This window comes from Halichoerus grypus, chromosome 15 (genome assembly GCF_964656455.1).
Source record: "Halichoerus grypus chromosome 15, mHalGry1.hap1.1, whole genome shotgun sequence".
Taxonomy (NCBI): Eukaryota; Metazoa; Chordata; class Mammalia; order Carnivora; family Phocidae; genus Halichoerus; species Halichoerus grypus.
In genome coordinates this window covers 60,318,029-60,341,290 of record NC_135726.1, presented here as the reverse complement: position 1 = coordinate 60,341,290, position 23,262 = coordinate 60,318,029, and the positions used below count along the sequence as shown (strand labels likewise).

The 23,262-nt window shown below is 45.7% G+C and overlaps 1 protein-coding gene, 2 long non-coding RNA genes and 1 pseudogene across 8 annotated transcripts in view; 3 read left to right on the top strand and 1 right to left on the bottom strand.

The window, feature by feature from the left end:
- Positions 1-3,204, top strand: part of LOC118533242 (uncharacterized) — a 45,978-nt pseudogene extending 42,774 nt beyond the window's left edge. Inside the window, exon 3 of the transcript XR_013444198.1 lies at positions 1,136-3,204. The product of XR_013444198.1 is annotated as an uncharacterized LOC118533242 (transcript). The remainder of the gene's footprint in view (positions 1-1,135) is intronic.
- Positions 3,205-10,018: 6,814 nt separating this feature from the next.
- LOC144380239 (uncharacterized) lies at positions 10,019-11,568 on the top strand. Its single transcript, XR_013444208.1, has 2 exons — positions 10,019-10,461; positions 10,776-11,568. It is a non-coding gene; the product is annotated as an uncharacterized LOC144380239 (long non-coding RNA).
- LOC144380237 (uncharacterized) lies at positions 11,336-13,562 on the bottom strand. The gene is made up of 3 exons (XR_013444206.1): positions 13,468-13,562; positions 13,016-13,319; positions 11,336-11,457 (listed from the first exon to the last, which is right to left on the bottom strand). It is a non-coding gene; the product is annotated as an uncharacterized LOC144380237 (long non-coding RNA).
- ZNF606 (zinc finger protein 606) overlaps positions 13,244-23,262 on the top strand; it is a 26,755-nt gene continuing 16,736 nt past the window's right edge. For 3 of the 5 annotated variants that reach the window (XM_036088398.1, XM_078062889.1, XM_036088386.1), the window contains exons 1-4: positions 13,294-13,753; positions 14,971-15,080; positions 16,076-16,132; positions 16,653-16,741. In XM_036088398.1, coding sequence (XP_035944291.1) covers positions 15,050-15,080; positions 16,076-16,132; positions 16,653-16,741 — 177 coding nt within the window. In that variant the 5' untranslated portion in view covers positions 13,294-13,753; positions 14,971-15,049. The other 2 variants (XM_036088388.2, XM_036088387.2) reach the window with 2 other exon arrangements.

Below are 23,262 nucleotides of genomic sequence, written 5' to 3'. Positions count from 1 at the left end.
GGTGCTTCCTGGGTCACAGCTAAGTCTCCCCACGCTGGGTAACTTCTGAAACCTCTGCTCAGCCCTGTAGCAGCTGTTCTGTCAGGTCTTAGCCTTCTATGCATTTGCAGTTGGAGTCCAGTCAAGGACTCAAGGAGAAACCCTCTGCAGGTTTCCAGATCCCTCTTTGCTCTGCGTGACCTTGCAAAGCCCTCCTCAAATTCAATTCCATAGCCTCTTCCCATGTCAGAAACATAAGACCTACCCCCCTGATGGGAGTCAGGCTGCTAGGGAGCATGATCAGGTACCCTCTCTGTCCACCTCACAGACATGTCCCAAGCATCCCTGGTGCTCCAGGTGCATCCCCTCTGCCTGGTGTGCTGATCACTCTTTTTGTTTATCCACCTGCCTGTGGAGTCCTTTTGTTCTCTGTGCACTTTGGGCACTGGAGACACAGTGTGAACAGGATGGGCAAGGTTCCTACCACTGTGGAGCCTAAAGCCTCTAGTCCATGGTGTCTGGGGAGGTGCAGACAATAAAGAACAAAAAGAACAAGATGTTGACTAATGCGAAACAGTGGTATGAGGGAAATGAAACAGGACAATGAGGTGGAAAGTGATAAGGAACCCATGCAGGCTGGGAGGTTGGGAAGGGTCTCCGAGGAGGTGACCTGAGACTCAAGAGCTGAATGATGAAAAGGGAAAGGGTTGCTGACACCTAAGACTTTGGAGACCAAAGGAAGGTCCTCAAGCAGAGAGGAACTATGTGTTAATGGTGGAAATGGTCGTGCTCAAGGAGAACTGAAGAAACTGAGAATGAGAAGGATCGAGGATAACTGAGGTAGTCTGACCCTGCTTCTGGGTGCTTTGTTTTTTTTTGTTTTTTTTTTTTTAAATCTTTTTTTTTTTTTTTTAAAGATTTTATTTATTTATTTGAGAGAGAGAGAGAGAATGAGAGACAGAGAGCATGAGAGCGGGGAGGATCAGAGGGAGAAGCAGACTCCCTGCCAAGCAGGGAGCCCGATGCGGGACTCGATCCCGGGACTCCAGGATCATGACCTGAGCTGAAGGCAGTCGCTTAACCAACTGAGCCACCCAGGCGCCCCTTCTGGGTGCTTTGTAAGACTAGATCTAAATTATTTTTAATTTCCTTCTAGAATGGAAGAAGAAAGCTAAAAGCCAGGAGTTGTCACCAACAGAGGTCTTTTCTGGGAAGGAGTTACCCAGCAGCATGAACCTGACAAGATCCGCAGTGGATGATGGCTGATGTTCTACCACAGCAGACGACTGGGAATCTGGGGATGAGTCAGAGAAGCAGAAGATGCACGGTGGCAGTTCGGGGCCAGTGGAACATAAACAAGGGCAAGTAGTGACCCGGGATGGGGATTGGGGAAATGCTGAAGTTGTGGGAAAATGCAGCTTCAATTCAGAGTTTGTTTCTTCACGGAGATTTCTTGTCAAAGAATATTTCCATCAAATTGACTCAATTCAAAGCTTACATCATAATTTCATTTTAAAAAATCATCAGGAAATCTTGGTAGGGAAGAAACCTTGTAAAGGCAGTCCATGTGGAAAAGCCTTGGGAAAACTGTCTAAGTTGATTGAGCATGGTAAATATACCAACCAGAGCGTATACCTTTGTACACATGAGATAATTAATGTAGGAGAGAAATTCTACGGATGTAAAGAAAGTGGAGATTTTTTTACCTATAGCTCACCCCTCTCTCAGGTCATGAGAACTCATACTAAGGAGAAACCCTATGAATGTAACAAATGTGGGAAAGCCTTTAAGAAACTTTCATCTCTTTCTTAACATCTGAGAAATCACGGTAGGGAGAAAGCCTATGAATGTAATGAATGTGGGAAGTCTTTCTGGCAGAGGCTTCACCTCAGTTTACAGCAGAGAACTCACACTGGTGAGAAACCTTACGAACGTAATGAATGTGGGAAGTCTTTCAGCCAAAATTCTCGTCCTAATGTACACCGGAGAGTTCATACTGGAGAGAAACCCTATGAATGTGATGAATGTGGAAAATCCTTCAGTGGAAGGTCCAATCTTAATGTGCGTAAGAGAACACATACTGGAGAAAAACCCTATAAATGTAATGAATGTGGGAAAGCCTTTAGTGACCGCTCCTCCTACACGTAACACGAAAGGACGCACACTGGAGAGAAACCATACAAATGTGATGAATGTGGAAAAGCCTTTGGTCACATCTCTCACCTTACAGTTCACAAGAGAATCCATACTGTTGAGAAGCAATATAAATGTAACAAACGTGGGAAAACATTCAGTTTTCATTTATCCTTCACTCAACATAAGAGAACGCACACTAGAGAGAAACTGTATAAATGTCATCAATGTGGGAAAGCTTTCAATCAAGGTTCTAATTTTATTGGGCACCAAAGAACTCATACCAGAGAGAAAAAACTACATATTTTAATATATAAAAACTGTACACACACATTTAAATTTTGTGGTTTTTTGATGCATTCCCAGAGAAGGGCTGAACCTGCGTGGCATTTGATACCTAGGAAAAATTTTTTAATTAGTGAGATCAAAACTCTCTTCAGTAATATTAATTAATGTGATTACCCAATGTGGGAAGGGCTATTGCTCAGAAGTCAAAATAGGTTGATAATATTTGACTGAATGATTGATGTACCATTCCAAAGAGCTAGAGTGCCATTATTTGCTTCATTGTTCCCCCAATGCTAGAAAATTGGGCTGCTTCTAATTTGTTTCAGGAATTCATTATAAACTATAATTATGAACACTGTGTAGAAACATGGAAAATGCCTATAATACAGTTGACCCTCGAACAACACGGTTTTGAACTGTGCGGGTCTACTTATATGTGGATTTTTTTCAATAAATACAGCAGAGTATTGGAACTTTGTCTTCCTTATGATTTTCTTTCTTCTAGCTTACTTTATTATAAGAATACGGTATATAATATATAAAATATGTGTTAATCAACTGACTTTGTATTATCGGTAAGATTGCCAGTCAATAGGAGGCTATTAGTCAAGGTTTCGGAGAGTCAGTTATATGCGGATTTTCAGCTGTGCAGGGGTCAGCGCTCCCAAGCCCCACGTCGTTCAAGGGTCAACTGTAGTGAAATGTGAACTGTTGTGGCTACGTTGCCCTATATGTGCATTTGGAGAAGGGCTTAGAAGAAAACAGAAATGAACGTAGCTAATCAATAAAAGTCTTTGGATATTGTGTGGCTTTCCTTTTCTTTTTATGTTCAAAACTGCTACAATTTCATGGGGCACCTGCGGGGCTCGGTTGAGCATCCTGATTCTTGGTTTCGGCTCAGGTTATGAGATCGAGCCCTGTGTCGGGCCCCACGAGTTTCTCTCCCTCTCCCTCTGCCCCCTCCCCTGCTCACACATTCTCTCTCTTTCTTTCTCAAATAAATAAATCTTTTTTTTTTTTTAACTGCTACAATTTTACAGTAAATGAAAAGACAAAGAGGAGAGGGGCACTTGGGTGGCGCAAAGTATCAGATTCTTGGTTTTGGCTCGGGTCGTGATCTCAGGGTTGTGAGATTGAGTCCTGGGACAGGCTCTATGCTGATACGCAACTGTTCCAGAACATGTAGAAAGCTGAATATTTACCTCTCTTGTGATACCAGTTTGTCAAAACTCAAAGAACAATTAAAGGCCAATATCTCTCAGGACTATTAATGGAAAGTTTCCAGATCAGATCCTGCCAGTAAAGATGGCGTAGCTAGTACATTTGAATTCAGGAACATTCACTCCAGGAATCAGGGTACTGAGTATTAGGAAATACATAACCATAATACCCCATTTTAATCAATCAATGGGGAAACCTAGTCATCTCAATGATTACTGAGAAAGAAGTTGATAAAATTTAATATTTAAAGATTATTTAAGGAAAAAAAAACCCTGGTAACAGGAAAAAAATATTTTTTTAAAAAAGATTTTATTTATTTATTTGACAGAGCGAGAGAGCACAAGCAGGGGGAACAGTTGAGGGAGAGGGAGAAGCAGGTTCCCCGCCAAGCAGGGAGCCCGATGTGGGGCTCGATCCCAGGACCCTGGGATCAGGACCTGAGCCGAAGGCAGACGTTTAACCATCTGAGCCACCCAGGCGCCCCAGGAAAAAAATATTTTTATCATATGATATCAGGCTTAAATGGTGACACTAGCACTGAGGTTGGCAAACTATGGCCCACAGGCCAAATCTGGCCCAAGTGTTTCTGTAAATAGTCTTATTGGAACATAGCCACGCCCAGTCATTTCCATATTGTCTATGGCTGCTTTAACACACTAAGGTGGAACTGAGTAGTTGTGAAGAGATTGCATAGCCTGGAAAGGTAAGATATTTATCAGAAAAGCCTTGCCAACCCCAGATGTAGAGCCATCTCCGTTCCAGTCAGGGAGGACCAAGACAAAAGGTTCCTCACTAGTCCTTTGTATGAACAGGAAATTCACAAAAGGAATACAAATGGACAACAAATACATTAAAAAGTACATGAGTTCATCAGTCATCAAAGGGATGCAAATTAAAATGATGAAAATAAATATTTGAGGACGCCTGGGTGGCTCAGTTGGTTGAGCGTCTGCCTTCGGCTCAGGTCATGATCCCAGGGTCCTGGGATCGAGCCCCACATGGGGCTCCCTGCTCAGAGGGGAGCCTGCTTCTCCCTCTCCCACTCCCCCTGCTTGTGTTCCTGATCTCGCTATCTCTCTCTCTCTGTCAAATAAATAAATAAAATCTTTAAAAAAAAATAAATATTTGAGCAGCTGTTATGAGGTAGGCAGTACCCCAATCGTGCAGTCTACATTACCTCATTTAATACAGAGATCCTGGTGAAGCAAGTTCTTCTGTTATTTCCATTTTATAGATGCAGAAAACACAGTCTAGAGAGGCTAATTGGCAGGTGAAGATTGACAATGATTTAAAAAGACTATGTTGGAGGGGCGCCTGGGTGGCTCAGTTGTTGGGGGTCTGCCTTCGGCTCGGGTAATGATCCCAGGGTCCTGGGATTAAATCCCGCATTAGCGGGGAGTCTGCTTCTCCCTCTCCTCCCCACTCCTGCTCTCTCTCACTATCTCTGTCTTTCTCTCTCAAATAAATAAATAAAATCTTTAAAAAATATTATGAAATGGGGGTGCCTGCCTGGCTCAGTCAGTAGAGCATGGGACTCTTGATTTTGGGGTCATGGGTTCAAGCCCCATGTTGGGGGTAGAGTTTACTTAAGAAAAAAAAAAAAAAACTAAGAAAGTGTAGGAAATGGATTCTATTATTCAGCACCCATGGATAGGTATACCCTCTTCATAGGGTACTTAAGTTGGAAGGGTCCAATGCAAAGTACGTTCATGAGTTGATTCAGCAATCTCACCTTTGCAATTTGTCCATGGGAATAACTGCTCAGCTATGAAAATGTGGGCAGGACCTTTGTTATAGCATGGTTTATAACAGCAAAATACTAAATGCTCCCCAATAGGAGAAAGTTTACGTTATTATGGTGCAAAAATTAAATGGCATATTATTGGGAGACAAAATTAGGTTCATAACAACACGGATGATCCCAATTCTATGAAATTATAAGTCTTTCCTAGGGGAGCTCTGTGGAAAAATGTCACCCACATGTTAATAATTTGTTCCGTGTTGATGGTGGGATTGTAAGCAATATATATTCTTTCCCTTTAACTTCAAGTGATTTTGTTTAAAATAAATGTATATAATTGGAATTTAAAAGAACATTATTTTCATCCAGGAATAATATTAAAATCATGAAATCCAAAATTTTCCTTATCCCATGTTACTGGGTGGGAAATAGAACACAGATCATTCATGTGTGTGTAGGCAGGGCTATTATCAGTGCTGTTACCCTGGGAGGTTGACCTAATGTACAAGAGCCAGTATGTGTGTATAGGAGAGAGACAGAGAGAAAGATTAAAAGCTTAAAAAATGAGTCCATAAGGAAACACACTTGCTTCTTAAAAGCTAGCTGTATGGGCCTCAGCAGCTGTGCCAGAAGACAAATGCCTCATCTGGGGACTCTGGTGGAGCAAGACTGGCTCTCCAAGCCAGAGATGTGAGCATGATAGGTTGATGTGTCCCTCATTTGTGAGAAGTAAAAATGTCTTCATCTATAGATGTTCAGGACGTAAACACAACTGACAAAACCAGGATGCAGCTAATGTGAATTAAAAAAAAAAGAAAAAGTATAGCCTTTAAAGAACCCTCCAAATCTACAACGGAATTTCACCAACTCTGAATAAAATTTCCATTCCAGTAAGATACTGATCCTCGATCCCTGTATATGATGTTCATGAATATCTACCTGGATATTCCTCTATGATATGCTACTGAGGAGAGGTGGAAGCAAGGAAAACTTGATGAATTCCAAAGAGAGGAAAACCTTTTACAGGTGAGCCCAGTGCCATGCTGGAGACAAATACCTGGGCTGGGTGCAGGTGGGCATCAAAGTGGCTGGTCACTGATGGAGCAACTGCACAAAGGCTCTGGCCTTTGATGACAGTGGGCTGGTGGAACAGAGCCCCAGATTCGGGGCGGGAAAAACCCTAAGTGCAAGAGTAATTTCCTGAGAATTACTTTTCTTGAGAATCCCCTTAGCCTAGGGGCGTCTGGGTGGCTCAGTCGGTTGAGCATCGGACTCTTGATTTTGGCTCAGGTCGTGATCTCGGGATTGTGGGGTCAAGTCCCATGTTGGGCTTCATGCTCAGTGGGAGTCTACTTGAGAGTCTCTCCTCCCTCTGCCCCTCCCCCCCATTGCTCTCTGTCTCTAAAATAAATAAAATCTGTAAGAAAAAAATCCCCTTAGCCTAGAATTTTGCTGAGTACCCAGAACAGTGAAATGCTCTTCTAGGTACACCACTAAATCATTTTTGGCAAACACCTATTAAGACACAGAACATTCCCATTACCCCAGAAAGTTCTTTCTTGTCCCTTTCTTGTCCCCAGACACTTCTTCCCTATAATCTCACCCCCAAAGCAGTGATTTCTATCAGCATGGGTTATTTTTGCCAATTCTAGAATTTACTACGGTGAGATTGTAGTCATATATTTTGTGCATTTTTGTGTCTGCTGCTTTCCCTCAGCAAAAAATTTTTGAGACTTATCTATGTCATTACATAGATCAGTAATTCTTTTTTGTTGCTGTGTAGTATTTATTCCATTGTATAAATATAGCACAATTTATCCATTCTCAGATTGATGGAAACCTGGGATGTTCCCAGTTTTTGCTTACTATGAGTAAAGGTGCTATGAACATACTTATCAAGGTTGTTTTGTTTTTATGGGCATATGCTTTCATTTCTCTTGTGGAAACTCCTAGAGGTGACATGGCTGGGTGGATGTATGCTCAGCTTTTTAAGAAACTGTCAGTTCTACAAAGTGGTTGTAATACCTTCTGCAAGTACCGGCCATGTATTAGAATTCCTGCTGCTCCACATCCTCACCAAATTTTGGCACTGTCTTTTTCATTTTGGCCATTCTAGTGAATGAGCATTTTTTAAAAGATTTATTTACTTTAGAGGGAGCACACCAGCGGTGGGGGGGGAAGGAAGGGGAGCAGAGGGAGAGAGAGAAGCAGATTCCCCACGGAGTGCAGAGGCAGTCGCAGGGCTCAATCCCACAACCCTGAGATCATGACCTGAGCCGAAACCAAGGGTCACTCAACCGACTGAGCCACCCAGGTGCCCCTCTAGTGAGTGTTTAGTGATATCTCATTCTGGTGTGATGACTAATGGTAGTTAATACTTTTTCATGTGCTTATTGGCTGCTTGGCATTGTTTATTCAAGCCTCTTGCCCATTTTTTGTTAGGTTGTTTGTCTTTATTATTGAGTTGTAGGAGTTGTGTATATATTCTGGATACAAGTCCTTTGTTAAATGTATATGCTGCAAATATTTTATAAACAAAATTTTAGCAAATTGAATCCAATAATAATAAAATAATAGAAATTTAAAAAGTCATGACCAAGTGGGATTATCTAAAAAATGCAGGGTCGGTTTAACCAAAATCAATAAATGTATTTCACTGTATTAACAAGCTAAAAAAAAAAGTATATGATTATTTCAATACATGCAGAAAAAAATTGACAAAATCCAACAGTCATTCCTGATTTAAAAAACAAACAAACAACTCTCACCAAACTTGGAATAGAAGGCAATGTCCTCAACCTGACAAAGGACATCTACATCCACAGGTAATATCATACCAGTAAAAAACTGAATGCTTACCCCCGAAGATTAGAACAAGGTGAGGATGTCTGATCGCACCACTTCTATTCAACATTGTAATGGAGGTTCTGGCCAAGGCAATTGGCAAGAAAATGGAATAAAAGGAATTTTAGATTGGGAAGGACATTATTTTACTTTTATTTTTTAAGAATTATTCATTTGAGGGGCACCTGAGTGGCTCAGTCCTTAAGCGTCTGGCTTCGGCTCTAGTCATGATCCCAGGGTCCTGGGATCAAGCTCCGCATCGGGCCCCTGCTTGGCAGGAGGCCTGCTTCTCCCTCTCCCACTCCCCCTGCTTGTGTTCCCTCTCTCGCTGCCTCTCTTTCTCTCTGTCACACAAATAAATAAAATCTTTAAAAAAAAAAATTATTCATTTGAGGGGCGCCTGGGTGGCTCAGTCATTAAGCATCTGCCTTCAGCTCGGGTCATGATCCCAGGGTCCTGGGATCAAGCCCCACATCGGGCTCCCTGCTCGGCTGGAAGCCTGCTTCTCCCTCTCCACTCCCCCTGCTTGTGTTCCTTCTCTCGCTGTGTCTCTGTCTGTCAAATAAATAAATAAAATCTTAAAAAAAAAAAAAAAAAAAAAAGAATTATTCATCTGAGAGTGAGAGAGAACAATTTGGGGGAGAGGGAAAATCTCAAGCCAACCCCTCACTGAGCACGAAGCCCAACAGGGAGCTCCATCCCAGGACCCCGAGATCACGACCTGAGCGGAAATCAAGAGCCAGAAGCTCAACTGACTGAGCCATCCAGTTGTCCTGGAAAAGACATTTTAAAAAAATCCGCCTTTGCTTCAAAAGATACCATAAACAAAGTAAAAGGTAAGTCAAAACTTGGAAAGGATACATTCCTAATAAAGGATTAATGTTAAATTTCTGTGAAGAACTTCTATAAGCCAGAGAGAAAAAGACAACCTGAGAGAAAAACGCATGAAGTGAGATGTTAATTCAAGGAGAGAACACACAAATGGCTAACACTGTGAAAAGATGCTGAATCTCACCAATAAGAGAAGAGCAAACATCTCAAAATGAAGTATCATTTTCTACCCATACTTTTTAATTTAAAAAGCTGACACTACCAAGCATTGGTGAGGATGTGGAGCAAGTGGAACTCCTAACCGTTGCTAGGAGGTGTATGAAAAGGTGCAATCCTGGGGCGCCTGGGTGGCTCAGTCGTTAAGCGTCTGCCTTTGGCTCAGGTCGTGATCCCAGAGTCCTGGGATTGAGCCCTGCGTCGGGCTCTCTGCTCAGTGGAAAGCCTGCTTCTCCCTCTCCCACTCCCCCTGCTTGTGTTCCCTCTCTTGCTGTGTCTCTCTCTGTCAAATAAATAAAATCTTTAAAAAAAGAAAAGAAAAGAAAAGGTGCAATCCTTTTGGAAACATCTACCAACATTGGACATAAATATTCATTTGCTGTGGCCCATCAGGACCACTCTGAGGGCTTACCCCAGAGAGCCCCTGCGTCTGTCCATAAGGAGACCTGTATATGAATTTTCATAGCAACATCATTTATAGGAGCTGGAAGCCTTTTGCTTGCAATGCTCTTCCCCAGATACCTGCATGCCTGGCTTTCTCCCTGCCTTTAGGTCTTTGCTTGCATATTACCTTCTTAGTGGGCCCTTCCCTGAGCCACCAACTTAAAATCACAACCACCTCCTCCCCCATTCTTTGCCCCCCTCCTTACTTGGCCTTTAGCAATTATCCCCATCCGATGTGTTCTATATTTTACTTATTTCTCTCTCTCTTTTTTCAAGGTTTTATTTATTTGTCAGAGAGAGAGAGAGCACAAGCAGAGGGAGCAGCAGGCTCCCTGCCAAGCAAGGATCCCCTCGCGGGGCTCGATTCCAGGACCCTGGGATCATGACCTGAGCTGAAGGCAGACGCTTAACCGACTGAGCCACCCAGGCGTCCCTTTACTTATTTTTCTATTGTGCACTCTCCTCCAGAATGTGAGCTCCTTGAGGGCAGTGGTTTTGTGATTTTTACTCACTACTTTATTCCCAGCTCCTGCATTATAGGTTCTTATTTTTTTTAAAGATTTGTTTACTTATTTGAGAGAGAGAGACAGAGAGAGCACATGAGAGAGCTGGGGGGAGGGACAGACAGAATCTCCAGCAGACACCCTGCTGAGCCCGGAGCCTGATGCGGGGGCTCAGTCTCAGGACCCTGAAATCATGACCTGAACCTAAATCAAGGGTTGGATGCTTAACCGACTGAGCCACCCAGGCACCCTGCATAGTAGGTTCTTTTTTTTTTTTTTTTTTTTAAACTGCTTTATTGAGCCATGATTGACATACAAAAAGCTGTAGATATTTAGTGTGTACAACTTTTTTTTTTTAATTTTTTTTATTGTTATGTTAATCCCCATACATTACATCATTAGTTTTAGATATAGTGTTCCATGATTCATTGTGCATAACACCCAGTGCTCCATGCAGAACGTGCCCTCCTCAATACCCATCACCAGGCTAACCCATCCTCCCAACCCCCTCCCCTCTAGAACCCTCAGTTTGTTTTTCAGAGTCCATTGTCTCTCATGGTTCTTCTGCATAGTAGGTTCTTTAATGAATATTTACTGAAGGAACCTAAGTGGCCATCAAAAGTAGACAGTATAAACAAGTTCTGGTATACTCATTGAACAGGAAACTAGACAGCCGTGAAAATAAATAAAGCTTCACATATCAAAAAGGATAAATCTTGCAATGATAAATACATGGAGCAAAAAATGCAAGTTGCAGATAAAATCTTATATTGATACATTTATATGAATGCAAAACATGCAAAGTACATGTTTTGTATTGCTCTGGGATACATATATGTTGTAAAATTTCCAAAAACACAGAGCGATCCATATTTCATTCAGGATAGTGGCTGTCTCTGAAAGGCAGTTTCTGTGGAAGAGGGGAACATGGGGGTTTCAGCTATATGGATAATTTTTTTTTCAGCTTAGGAGTGTTTTCATAGGGTTTCACTGAATTCCTCACAACTTCTTATATTTTACATGTTTTTCTTGAAAGAAAAATGAGCAGACCTCTACCATTAAATCCCTGGGACGAGAAAAGCTGGAGGCTGAATGCTGAGCTGGTGGCAAAGGCAGCCAGGAAGAGCTGTGCAAGGAGAAGCTTCTGCGTGGCCACTGAGCAGGGGGGCATGCTGACTTCCACGTGGAGGACTCACAAGCCCACGGAATGTTGAACTTAATGACCCTGGGCTCCTAGCTGGTGAAGATGAGTTAATCCTAGGATTTGAGAGCACAGATAACTTCAAGTCTAACTTATTTGTACTAGTTATTTTACTATTGGTGACCCTACGGTTATACTCTCATAAAAGGTCTTATTTGTTCCAAGAATGTGCCCTGGACTCCCCTTCCTTTACCTTTCATTCTCATCATCTGGCTGTGAAGAAATGGAACCAGCCAGAGCCCTGCAGGTGGTATGGGGCGACCACGCCTTAGGCATCTCTCAGAGGAAAGGCATGCCCCAGGAGTACCCAGATTGTCCTACTGCTCTGATCTTGTCCCACTCAGAAAACTGTAGCAGCTCGGAAATAGCTCAGACCCCCAGAGTAGGGGCATCCAAGATGGCTGTGCAGCCCAGCCTTTGCGACCTCATAGCACGGAGAGAACTGAGTGCTACGCAGCACACTGGGGTAAATGGAGTGCGGGAGGGCTTGCGTCGGGGAAGCGGAATCCTCACACCCCTGTAACCCATGCTCTACCCAAAAAGGCCCTTGGTGAATAGCTGTTCCTTGAGAAGCCTGCCTTGCTCTGGGTATTACAGGCTGGACTGCAGCTCATGAAGCAAAACCTTGAACCTACTACCTGTTGTCTCTACCTTTAAAATACTAACGTCCGCATCTGGACGCCGATCACTCTGATCTAAGCTGCCATCATTTCCCACCTTGATTGCTGCATTGGTTTCAGGGATCATCCTGCTCCTTCCCTCACCCTCCTAGTCTCTTCTCCACACAGAGACAGAAGTGACCTTCTGGTGAGGTCAGAGCTCATCAGCGCTCTGCTCCCGACCATGGGTGGCTTCCCATTTCACTCAAAGCCAGAGTCAGAGCCATGACGATGCCCCTAAGGCTGTCTGCAATCAGGCCCCTCATTGCCCCGCTCTGATCACCGTGCTGTTCCCCCCGCTGGGGTGGACAAATGCACAGGCAAGATGAATCAGGAACAAGGAGGAAAGGGGGGGGCAGGGAAGCTCGGGGTGAGGGTCACTTCAAACTCAGGCGGGAAGGAGGTTCCAACAGGGTCCCAAAGAGCTGTCAGTGGGCCGAGGATTCCAGGTTCAGCCAGCGCTGCAGGCTGGGGGCGGTGGCCCAGGAGTCCCCCCTGTGCTGGGGGAGAGCCCTTTCGTCATCCGGGTCCATGCCCTTGAAGAGCGGTTTGGGTCACAGCCGCCAGGCAGACATTTCGTTAGCCGTGTTCCCTGCTCGAGTCTTCAGCGCCTCGCAATGTGAAACACCACAACACAGGTCCGTGTAATTTAGGCTCCCCTTAAGCTTCGCCATCCAGAAAGAGATCTGGGAACAACGCTCATGTTCTAAACACAAGGCCTTCATATGCGAGGAGAAGCTTCAGACCAGCCTCCGCATCTGGAAAGGGAGCTCAGAACAGCCACTTCCGCACAGTATTGTCAATGTTAAACGGAAGGACCCCTTGAGAGCGTTCAGACCTGCCTATGGGACGCAGAAAACTATCAGATTTCGTCAAGGTCGCACTGCTAAGGGCAGCTACCGTGAGCCCCCATTTCACAGACGGGCAAACTGAGGCTCACGGGGTCGCGACCTACCCAGGCCTTCCGGAGTTCGGCAGCGGCGGCAGCGAGGGTGGTCCAGGCCCGGGACAGCAGCGTCCGGTTCGCCGGGGGCTAGAATACTAGTCACCCAGGTAAGCCCCTGACGCAGCGGAGGCGGGACTCGAGGCGGAGCTGCTCCCTGGACCTGCCATGACGGCGCTTCCGGACCAACCGGAAGCATACCGCCCGGAACTACAACTCCCAGGAGCCCGCGCGGCGCGTCCTGGTCGACGCCGGGGGAGCGGCCGCCATTGTCCGCCGCCGAGGTGAGGCGGGTGCCGAGGCGGTGGGGTTGTCGCTGCCGCCGACGCCGAGGACTGGGAGGGTCGGGAGAACGAGCGGGAAGACGCGGCGCCTGCCATCGGGGCCAGCGCGGCGCCAGGGCGGCTCCCGCACCTGCCCTTTCCGCGCTGGCTTCGCGCCCCCGTTTCCCTTGGTTCTCCCACCCTCCCGCCTCCCGCCTCCCGCCTCCGGGCTCGCGGCCGCGCTGGGCCGGCTGGGCGGGCCCGGGGGAAACCCTGCACGTCGGGCCTGGCGCGGGTCGCGGCCGCTGGCCCGGCACGCCTTTGTCTCCCCCGCCGCGCGAGGATCCCAAGGGCACCGCCGGGCCGAACCTTGGAGCGGAACAAAAGCCGGACGCCCCCGGCCGAGCGATCCCGAGTTTGCCAAGTCGCTTGCCGAGAGCGGCGGGGACCGGCTCGCAGGGGTGGGAGGCCGGGGGCCGCGGACCAGGTAAGGCGGGCCGCTCGCTGGTACGGGCCCCGGAGCATCCCGTCCGCGCCGGGGGTGGTGGGGGAAGTCGGGCGGGAGGCCCGGCAGCAGGTGACGAGGACGCCTCTGAGGCCCTGCGGGAATGGACAGCTTTCTGCCCCCGCGGGTGTCTCGTCCCCGCGGGTTCGCCGGAGGCGCCGAAGGACGACGGCGAACGTGGGAGGGGAGCGGGCCGCGGTTCCTTTCAGCTTGCGGTGACCGCGGACTTGGTTGAGTTGCAAGCAGCGGTGCAGAGTAGTTTGCCTACTCTGAGTTCTGGCGCAGGTCCCGGTGTTCCTGGGGCCCAGTAGGCGTCCTGGTGCTTTCAACACGCTCCCAGGAATCCGCAGAGCGCTGCCAGTTGGCCTGGGAACCCCGAGGTCTCGGGACTCGCACAAAGACTGGGAACCTGGGGAGTTGGTGGTCTGGGCTCCACACCAGCAGACAGGCTCGGGCCTGGTAGGTTTTGCAGGTTGATTTCTTGCTTCTCTCCCCTCCTTCCTTCTAGATAAAATTTGCATAACATAAAATTAACCATTTTAGACTACAATTCAGGGGTTTTGTTGTATATTTAGAGAGTTGTGAAATAAAAAACTATCTGATTCCAGAACATTTTCGTCACCTCCCAAAAGAAACCCCTGCACCCATTAAGCGGTCAGTCCGCATTCCTCCCTCCCCGCCAGCTCTAGGCAGCCACTGATCTTTTGGGTGGTGCAGGTAGATTTTACAGTAATTTTTGTAAATCACCGAAAAGTTACCTGGAAGTTGTCACTGGCTGTCTCTTGGGAGCCACTGACAAATTTCCACCCTCTCATCCTGGATTGTGCTCTTTTTTTTAGCTTATTCAACTCTCTTCATTCTGTTGTTTTTGACATGTAAATTGTTTTTTGGTTTGTTTTTTTTTTTTAAGATTTTATTTGTCAGAGAGAGAGAGCACATAAGCGGGGGGAACAGCAGGCAGGAGAAGCAGGCTCCCCACGGAGCAGGGAGCCCCACGTGGGACTCAGTCCCAGGACCCTGGGATCATGACCTGAGCCGAAGGCAGATGCCTAACTGCCTGAGCCATCCTGGCATCCCTAAATTCTGTTTTCTTATAATGCTCCCCAGAAGTCTTCTGTTGCTTCTGTGGATGGGCCGTCTTTGTTCCCTCGATCTTCTCCAGAGAAAGGACCACTTTTGTGTTCTCCATCTGTCTTTAGGTTGGTGCTGCAATTGCATTCCGTGAATCACCCGAATCCCGTGCACCTGGGCAGGCACCTGGTCAGTTGATCTTGTGAGATGGCAGCCATCAACCCGTGGGCCTCGTGGGGTGAGTCCAAATTCTGTTTCTTCTGGGCCGCCTCAGCAGCAACCTGCTGCAGCCAGGGGTCAAAGCTGGGCAGGGGCTGAGGGTTTTGGGGGATTGGAGGGGGTCTCTTGGTCTTGGTATAGAATTAGAACTGAGTGACATTTAAAAAGAAAAAACAGGCACATGGGTGGCTCAGTCGTTAAGCGTCTGCCTTCGGCTCGGGTCATGATCCCAGGGTCCTGAGGTCAGGCCCCGCATCGGGCTCCGTGCTCAGCGGAGAGCCTGCTTCTCCCTCTCCCACTCCCCCTGCTTGTGTTCCCTCTCTCGCTGTGTCAAATAAATAAGTAAAATCTTAAAAAAAAAAAAAAAAAAAAAAGATTAAAAAGAAAAACAACTTGTTTGTTGGTGAAAAGGGAAACTTCTTGGTGTAAAACACCATGTAATTTTTGTATATTTTATAGTCCTAAGATGTCTCATTAGTTCTAAGAGATTTTCTAGTGATTTGTGGGATTTCTTAGACAGTCATACATCCCGTCAGAATTTCTCTATCACTGCTATATTTTACCTTTATTTTTGTTTTTCGTTCTTATAGCATTCGCATGTAGTTTAAGAACAGTGCTAAATAGTGTGATGTCAGTGGTATTCTCTCTTTAAGTTAGGCTTCATATATCTGTCAGTAAAGACATCGAGGGAGTGTCTTACTACTTAGATTTTTTTTAAAAAATTAGGTAATGTTAAACATTTTATCAGATATCTCATGAGCCGTTTAAGGGATTCTGTTCTTAATTGTTCTGTGGCTACATCACATCAGATTTTCTAATAGTGACTTACCTATGCATTTCTGGTATAAATCTAGCTTATGATGTTGGATTTTGTCACACGCTTTGGGCTCTGTTTATGGAACTTTGTTACACCCATTAGTGAGGCAAATCTCCTTTTCCATTTTGTTGCCTTTAGTCACTAGGATTGTTGTCACAGTGCCTTTCCTTTCCTTGCCCTAACCTGATCTGATGCAGGTGTCCTTACAGACCAGTCCTGGGGAATGGCGGCTGTTGACCCATGGGCCTCCTGGGGTGAGTCAAGAGCCTGTGTCCCCGTTGGCCATGTTGGCTGCTTGTCCTGGCTTCTCCCAGAACTGACCTTCCTTGGCCAGGAATCCGAGCTGGGGGATTTAGGGCTTGGGAGAGTGGGGGACTCTGGTCCAGATCTGTCTCTGTGCAGAGCTGGAACAGGAAAGGATCAGAACATGGCACTGGGAGATAAAGTGATGGTGACACCTCCAGGACAGGGTGCGTGAGAATAAATGTGTGGCCATTTGTGGCTCAGGCCCAGAAAGGATGTGAATGGCACTACTTCTCAAAGACAGTGCCTCAGAGCAAAGGGGGGCAGTGCAGGGTTCATGTTTAGGCACATCCCTTATCTTCTCTGAGCCCATTTCCTTCATCTATAAAATGAGGAGATGAGTCTTTTCCTTTGCCCAGCAGAGAGGGCCAGGAACTGGCTCTCCCTGAGCCCTCCCCCCAGGATAAAGGACTTATGTGGGCATACTTCTGGCAGGGAGAGCTGCCTCCGTGACTTTGTTTTCCTCCTCAGCTCTATGTCCTCAGGACTCCACCTGGCATGTGGAAGAGAACCCCAAGGAGGAGAGGAGGGCCACTGGGCTTCCAACAGCCCAGATCCAGGTGAGGTGGGCTTCTACTTTTTCCTGAAGGGCTGTCCTGTTCCCTAAGGTGTCCAGGTTGTCCCCCGCCATCCTAGTCTATATGTTCCTCACTTCATAACAGCTAGAGTTTGGGTAGAGAAGGAATTGGCCAGAAGTTTATTGCTTTCTGAGCATTCAGGAAGAATTTAAACAGTTTTCTATAACTTGGAGCCACATTATCAACCAGCCTATTCACATTCCTAAGCCCTAGCTGTGCTGTGTGTTGTTTTGGGGGATCAGGGGCAACCCTTTTAGCTGGCAGCCCCCCTTTCCTCCTCACACCTTGCCTCATGTATTCAGTGCCTGATTCAGTTTGATGCTGTCCTGTGAGCTCTGTGCTTGCTGGGAGGGGAACATGGACGAGTTCAAGCCCTGGTTCTGAGGAATTCTCAGTCCCTTTTCCAAGATGGTTCACTCAGCTACTGAGACCTCATGGCCTGCTGGTGGTGTATATGTGGTTCAGGACATAAGCCTGAGATGCTTAGGGAGGCCCCAAACCTTGGAGGAGCCGAGCCCAACTAATGCCGTGGGAAGTGGGTCAGTCTGCGTAGAGTCACTGGGGCACAGAGCGGCTGGAATCCTTCCGCTGTGGGGAGAGAGACTGCCTGGAGACATGACACACTTACACCAAGAGGTGAGAGGGGTTCCGCAGCCCGGGAAGCAGAGGTCTGGCCTTTTACAGCGCCGCTGGTGTGTGTGGGGCGCGGGGGCACGGCGTGACCAGCGTCTGGGTGAGGGCTGACCCCAATTAGAATCTAGGATGGAGAGGCTAGGATGAACACTGCCAGGCCCTGAACGCCTGCTGCAGAGCCAGGGCTCCATCCTGGTGGTAATAAAGAGCCTCCTAAGTGTTGGGAGCAGGAGGCAGCAGTGTCTAAAATGTGGCTGGAGGGATGTCCCTGGCAGGAGTGTGTGGGAGAAGGGGGCTTTGGGAAGCAGGCTTGCATTTCAGATGTCCGTGTGACCAGGGCCTAGGAGAAGACCTTAGAGCTGTAAGGGAGTCAAAGCAGGGGAACTTCGTGACTGTAACGGCGTAAGGATGGCTCCTGAGAGAAATAGGACAGCAGAGTTGATGCGGGAAAGGTGGCAGGAAATAGGATAGCAGGGTAGATGATACTGGAAAGGTTTCCTCTCCCTTTTCTCCTGCCCAGCCTCTTCATTAGAAGCAGCCACTTACAAACAAAGCTTTTTTATAACAACTGTATTAAAATATTATTCAAATACCATAGGTTCACCCTTTTAAAATGTACAGTTCTGTGGTTTTTCATATATTCACAGAATTGGACAACTATTACCAACCAATACCCACTTCTAGATCATTTTCATCACCCCAAAAAGAAATCCTGAGCCCATGAGTAGTCACTCCCTGTTCCCACCGCCCTCAACCCCTGGCAGCTACTAATTTACTTTATTTATTTGTCTATTCTGGACATTTCACATAAAGGGAATCATACAATATATGGCCTTTCGTGTCTGTTTCTGTTTTTAAGGATCATTTATGTTGTAGTGCATATCAGCATTTTATTTCTTCTTGTGATTCAGAGGCAGCCATTTTTAACTTACTGTTTTTGGTTCCTTAGGGTTATCTCCATATTTCTAAGTGAGAGATTTTCATCCTGATTCATGAAATTTACATTTACCCTTTGACTCCCTACTATGAAAGATGAAGAAAAATAGTTTCATTACTATATATAAGTTTTTCTTTTCTAAGTTAAAATAACGGATTAAACAAATATGAGATACTGAGATATATAAATGTTAATAAAATTTCAACTTTATGCCTCCCCCAAATTAAAAAAAAATGTAATGAATCTCCCAGTTTCAAAGCTGACTGGCGAAGTGCATCACAAGCACGCTGCTCCCCCGTGGCAGCACTGCTGTCCTAGGAAGGCAGCCGGGCCGAACCACGGGATGCAGAGTGGTGGTGGTTTGGCATCAGAACTTGGGTGACTGTGCTGTTCACTGCTGCTATGATATATAGTCCTTTTTAGATTCTGTAACGGAATCAGCAGTGAGGCTAGGCTGAAAGATGGGCCCCGAATCAGTCGCTTGGCAACAGAAGTTAGCTGTAATAAAATGCTGTGAAGAAGCTTTAATAACCGCTGGGCTGCACTCTGCTGTTAATTTATGTGAGGGTTTCTGAGAATTACTAGGGTTAATGCTGAGAAAATAAAATGGAGAATTAAAATGACAACACCCTCCAATGTCTGAAGAGTTGTGATTTCTGAGTACATGCTCCTCGCCCCCTCCCCACACTCACTTCGGATTTTTCCCTGTGGAAAACTCAAGACCTGAATCATATGAGTTTTATATTAAGCGAGGTCTTCAGGAACACTAACAAGAGCTCTGTATGTCCCTCTATTGTTCCCTCCAAATTAAATACTGAAATAAAGCATTCACCTGGTGAAAACGTCAAGTGCTGTCATCCCTTGTTATCTGAATAGTCCATTTTGGGTTTCATGTTGGATAGTGAAGTTTCAACTAGTGGGAGCCCAGATCCAATTATTTTGAAGAATAGGGAAAATAATAATATCCCATCTAAAAAAAACTTCAGCCAGCTTCCTCAAATGTGGAAACTCTCAAACCCCTGTATAACAATCCACCAATGCTTTCTGCATGATAAACATGCACATAAACAATAGTAATACTCTGCACTCATCTCTCGTCTTGAGGATGTGCACATAGTTGTTTTCCTTCCCTGCAAAGAACTTGCACTAAAATACTAATGAGATTGTGAAGATGCCAAAGAAGTACATCTGAATTTCCCCAGATTACATGAATGGGCCAACTGTCCATGATTTCAGATAATGCAGGAGCTGAAACCCATCTCAGCACCCTCTGCATCTTCCCTCAAACCTTCCCATGGCGGCTGGTTAGCAGATTCCATAAAGTGCTGTAGAGAGCCCCGGTAAGTGTTCATACATACGTACAAGGTGAAACGTGCAAGAATGATTGCAGGAAATTTGGGTGAGACATTTTCCAGTCATCCTAGCAGATGTTTGTAAAGTACAAGTTTAAGGGTTACCTGGGAATGGAACGGCTCACTCCTTCCTGTCCTAGCTTCTAGGGTCTCTCTTGTCCCCACAGCTGGTAATACTGGTCCCTGACTTCCCCCATCGCTTCTTTCTGTTTAACGTCCAGTCTTGGTTTTGCATTTTCTGCATCTTCAAGGCCTCCAATGAACTGTGGGCCCCAACATAGAGCTATTCAGCTGGGGGTGTTTTTTTTCTTCCTGTTTGGCAGTCCACGATTCCTTCCACTTTGATAACAGCTACTGGAAATCTGGAAATACTTTTTTTTTTTTTTAAGATTTTATTTATTTATTTGACAGAACACAAGCAGGAGGATTGGGAGAGGGAGAAGCAGGTTTCCCACTGAGCAGGGAGCCCCATGCGGGGCTCAATCCCAGGACCCTGGGATCATGACCTGAGCCAAAGGCAGACACTAACAACTGAGCCACCTGGGTGCCCCTAGAAATACTTATTTGTTTAAAGTTTTGTTTGGACAAATTCCATAATTACAGAAAAGTCTGAAAAGTAATCAAACATGGTCTCCATTACTCTGAATGAACAGTTAATGTTTTGTCATATTTGCTTAGTTTTCCTTTTACACAGCGTCCAGTCACATTCTTTTCCCATGCTTACGCAGAATGACTGCTTATGGTGTGTACACGGCTAATTTATTTTCATACTCATACATAGATCATCTATTTCTATATGTATCACTTAGATAGTAATATTCTATTTTTTTAAGATTTTTAAGTCATCTCTATACCCAAAGTGGGGCCCGAACTTACAACCCTGAGATCAGGAATCTCATGCTCTATTGACTTGAGTCAGCCAGGCGCCCCTATTCTATTTTTTTTTTAAAGCAGTGCTTTTCCTATCTAGCTTTTCTACGCCTTTCTTTGCTTATTCAAGGTCGACTTTAAGGTCCATCCATGTGGTAAGTTCATTCCCTTTGCCTTCTGTTCATCCTTTTCATGGATGGGCTTAGAAGTTCCCTGCCCCCACCATTTTTGCTATTCCAGGAAAAGCTGTGTGAACGTTCTTGTAATTTCACTTTGTGCACACATATATATGTTAATGTAGACGTACCCCTAGAAGCAGAATTATGCTTAGTTTTAGGGTGCATGTGTGTTTTCAGTATGACCAGTGCTGCCATGTGGCCCTTTGAAGGTGCGAAGCCTCTTGTCACCACTCTGGAATAGTGCCCGTTCCCCTGCATCTTTGCTGCCATTTGGCAGGGTCAGGTCTTTTAATTTTTGCTTATCTCAAGACCAAAAAGGTGTATTGTATCACTTCGCATTTCCTTGATTGCTAGTGAGATTGAGTATGTTTTCATATCATTACTAATCATCTGTATTTCTTCTCTCTCATTCTTAGATTTGTGTACTCTCTGACCTGTTGATATGTAGGCATTCTGGATCCTGATTCTTTGCCTTACACGAATTGTCTTTTCCCAGTCTGTAGCTTGTCTTAATTTTGTGGTGTCTTATCAGTCAAATGTTTTCCAGGATATTTTTCTCAAACATATCTGGCTTTATTTATGGCTAGTGTTTTTCTGCCTTGTTTTAAGAACTCTTGTATTAAAAAAAAAAATCTGTCCTATTCCTTTATATTTGTTCTGTTTCTGAGGCCTTCTGCTTACGTGGTGGGCCTCCTGAAGCAAGTGCTGTGTCTTCATCTTCAATGAATTCTTGTTCTTTCAGAGCCCCTCTGGTATCGCCCTGTCCTGTTTTATACTGAAGCCTCCAATCGGGGAAATGGAATTGCAGTTCACTGAAAGTTGGCTGTATCTGCTGCCTATATGCGGTTTTCCTTTGGCCCCTGAATTTGGTCTCTCTGCCTGTGCCGCACATGTTCCTCATGTGTCCAGGGCTCCTCCGGCCTGTGTTTGCCGGGAAAGAGCAGTAAGGCTGTCTTTGAGCATCCTGCTTTGCTGTGGCTGAACCAGTCTGGTTCCTGATTGGCCTCCCTTTGTATTTATGTGTCTGTGTGTCTGTGTATCTGCCTCCCAACAAGTCTCACTCTAAGCTCCGTGGACCTGGTTGGGCCAGGACCACCAAGTTGGTTGTGCTTCCGGTTTCCCGGGTATGCGGTTGGCTGTCAGGCCACAGACCTCCCAACCCCGTGTCCTGTGGAAGAGATTTCAACTCCAGGGTTGCTGGTCACCTGAGCAGCCTTAGAACCTCACATTCTTGTGTGTGAGAAGGGTCTGGGCAGTGTTGCCCAAGTGTAAGTGCAGGGCAGTTGGTGGTCATGCTGCCCCCGAGGTGGAGTGGCCAGTTGGGAGGTGGGACCATTGGCAAAGCGCTCCTGAATACAGACTCCCCTGTTTTCAGCCTGGTTCTCACGCCTGCCTTCACTGGATCATTTAAGCTCAGGGCCCAGAGCCTCTCCTGGGAACCTCTTCCACTGCAGCCCCTTCTAACCTGTGGGGCTGGGATCTCCTCTGCTGTTTCCTTGGTCTGGCACACTTTCATCTGTTCCCTATCTTGCAACAATGTGTGGGACACCACCTGCCAATGGCCTTTTCTGGGTATTTCCCATTCTTACAAAACTTTGGGGGATTTTTAAACCATAAGGTGGAATCTGAACCTTGTGTTAGTTCCTGTTACCGTTGTAACAAATCACTGCAAACTTAATGGCTTAGAACAATATAAATTTACTCTTGTTCTAGAGCTCAGAAGTCTAAGATGGGTCTATAGGCTCTTGGCAATCGGCCAGCTCTATCTTCCCGTTGATGCCTCTTCTTTGGCATATATTGTTATGTCTTCTCCCCCTCAGAAGTCAATAAATGGTAACATTTTTCAAAGACAAAAGAAAGGGGGGGGGCTCTGTAGGGCTGTGTTCCCTTGGAAGCTCCAGGGGAGAATCTGTTTCTTTGCTTTTTCCAGCTTCTGGAGGTTACCTGCATTTCTTGGCTCAAGGTCCCCACCTCCATCTTCAACGTGCATCACTCCAACCTCTGCTTCCAATGTCCCATCTCCTGCTTTGACTCAGACCCTCCTCCTCCACTTAAAGGGACCTTTGTGATTACACTGAGCCCACCTGGATGATACAAGATAATCTTCCCAAATCAACATCCTTAATGTAATCACATCTCTGCAAAGTCCCTTTGTCATATTAAGATAACAGTCATAGGTTCTGGGGTTTAGGATGTGAACATCTCTCGGTGGGGGGCATTATTACAAACACCTGTGTTCAGTAACAACCGCCATCAGCTTTCTGCCTTTCTTTTCATCTATCCTGGCACTTTTTGAAAACTGGAATATCTTAAAGCAAATCTCAGCTATTCTGTCATTTTGCTTATAAACACTTATGTGTATATTTCTAAAAGATACATAATTTTTAGAAAATAATATCTTTATCACTACCTTCATCACACCCAATAAAATTAACAGTAATTCCTTATTAGCTAATACCCAAGCAATGTTTGATTTTTTCCACTTGTCCCCAAAATACCTTTTATGGTTGATTTGTTCAAATGAGGATCCAA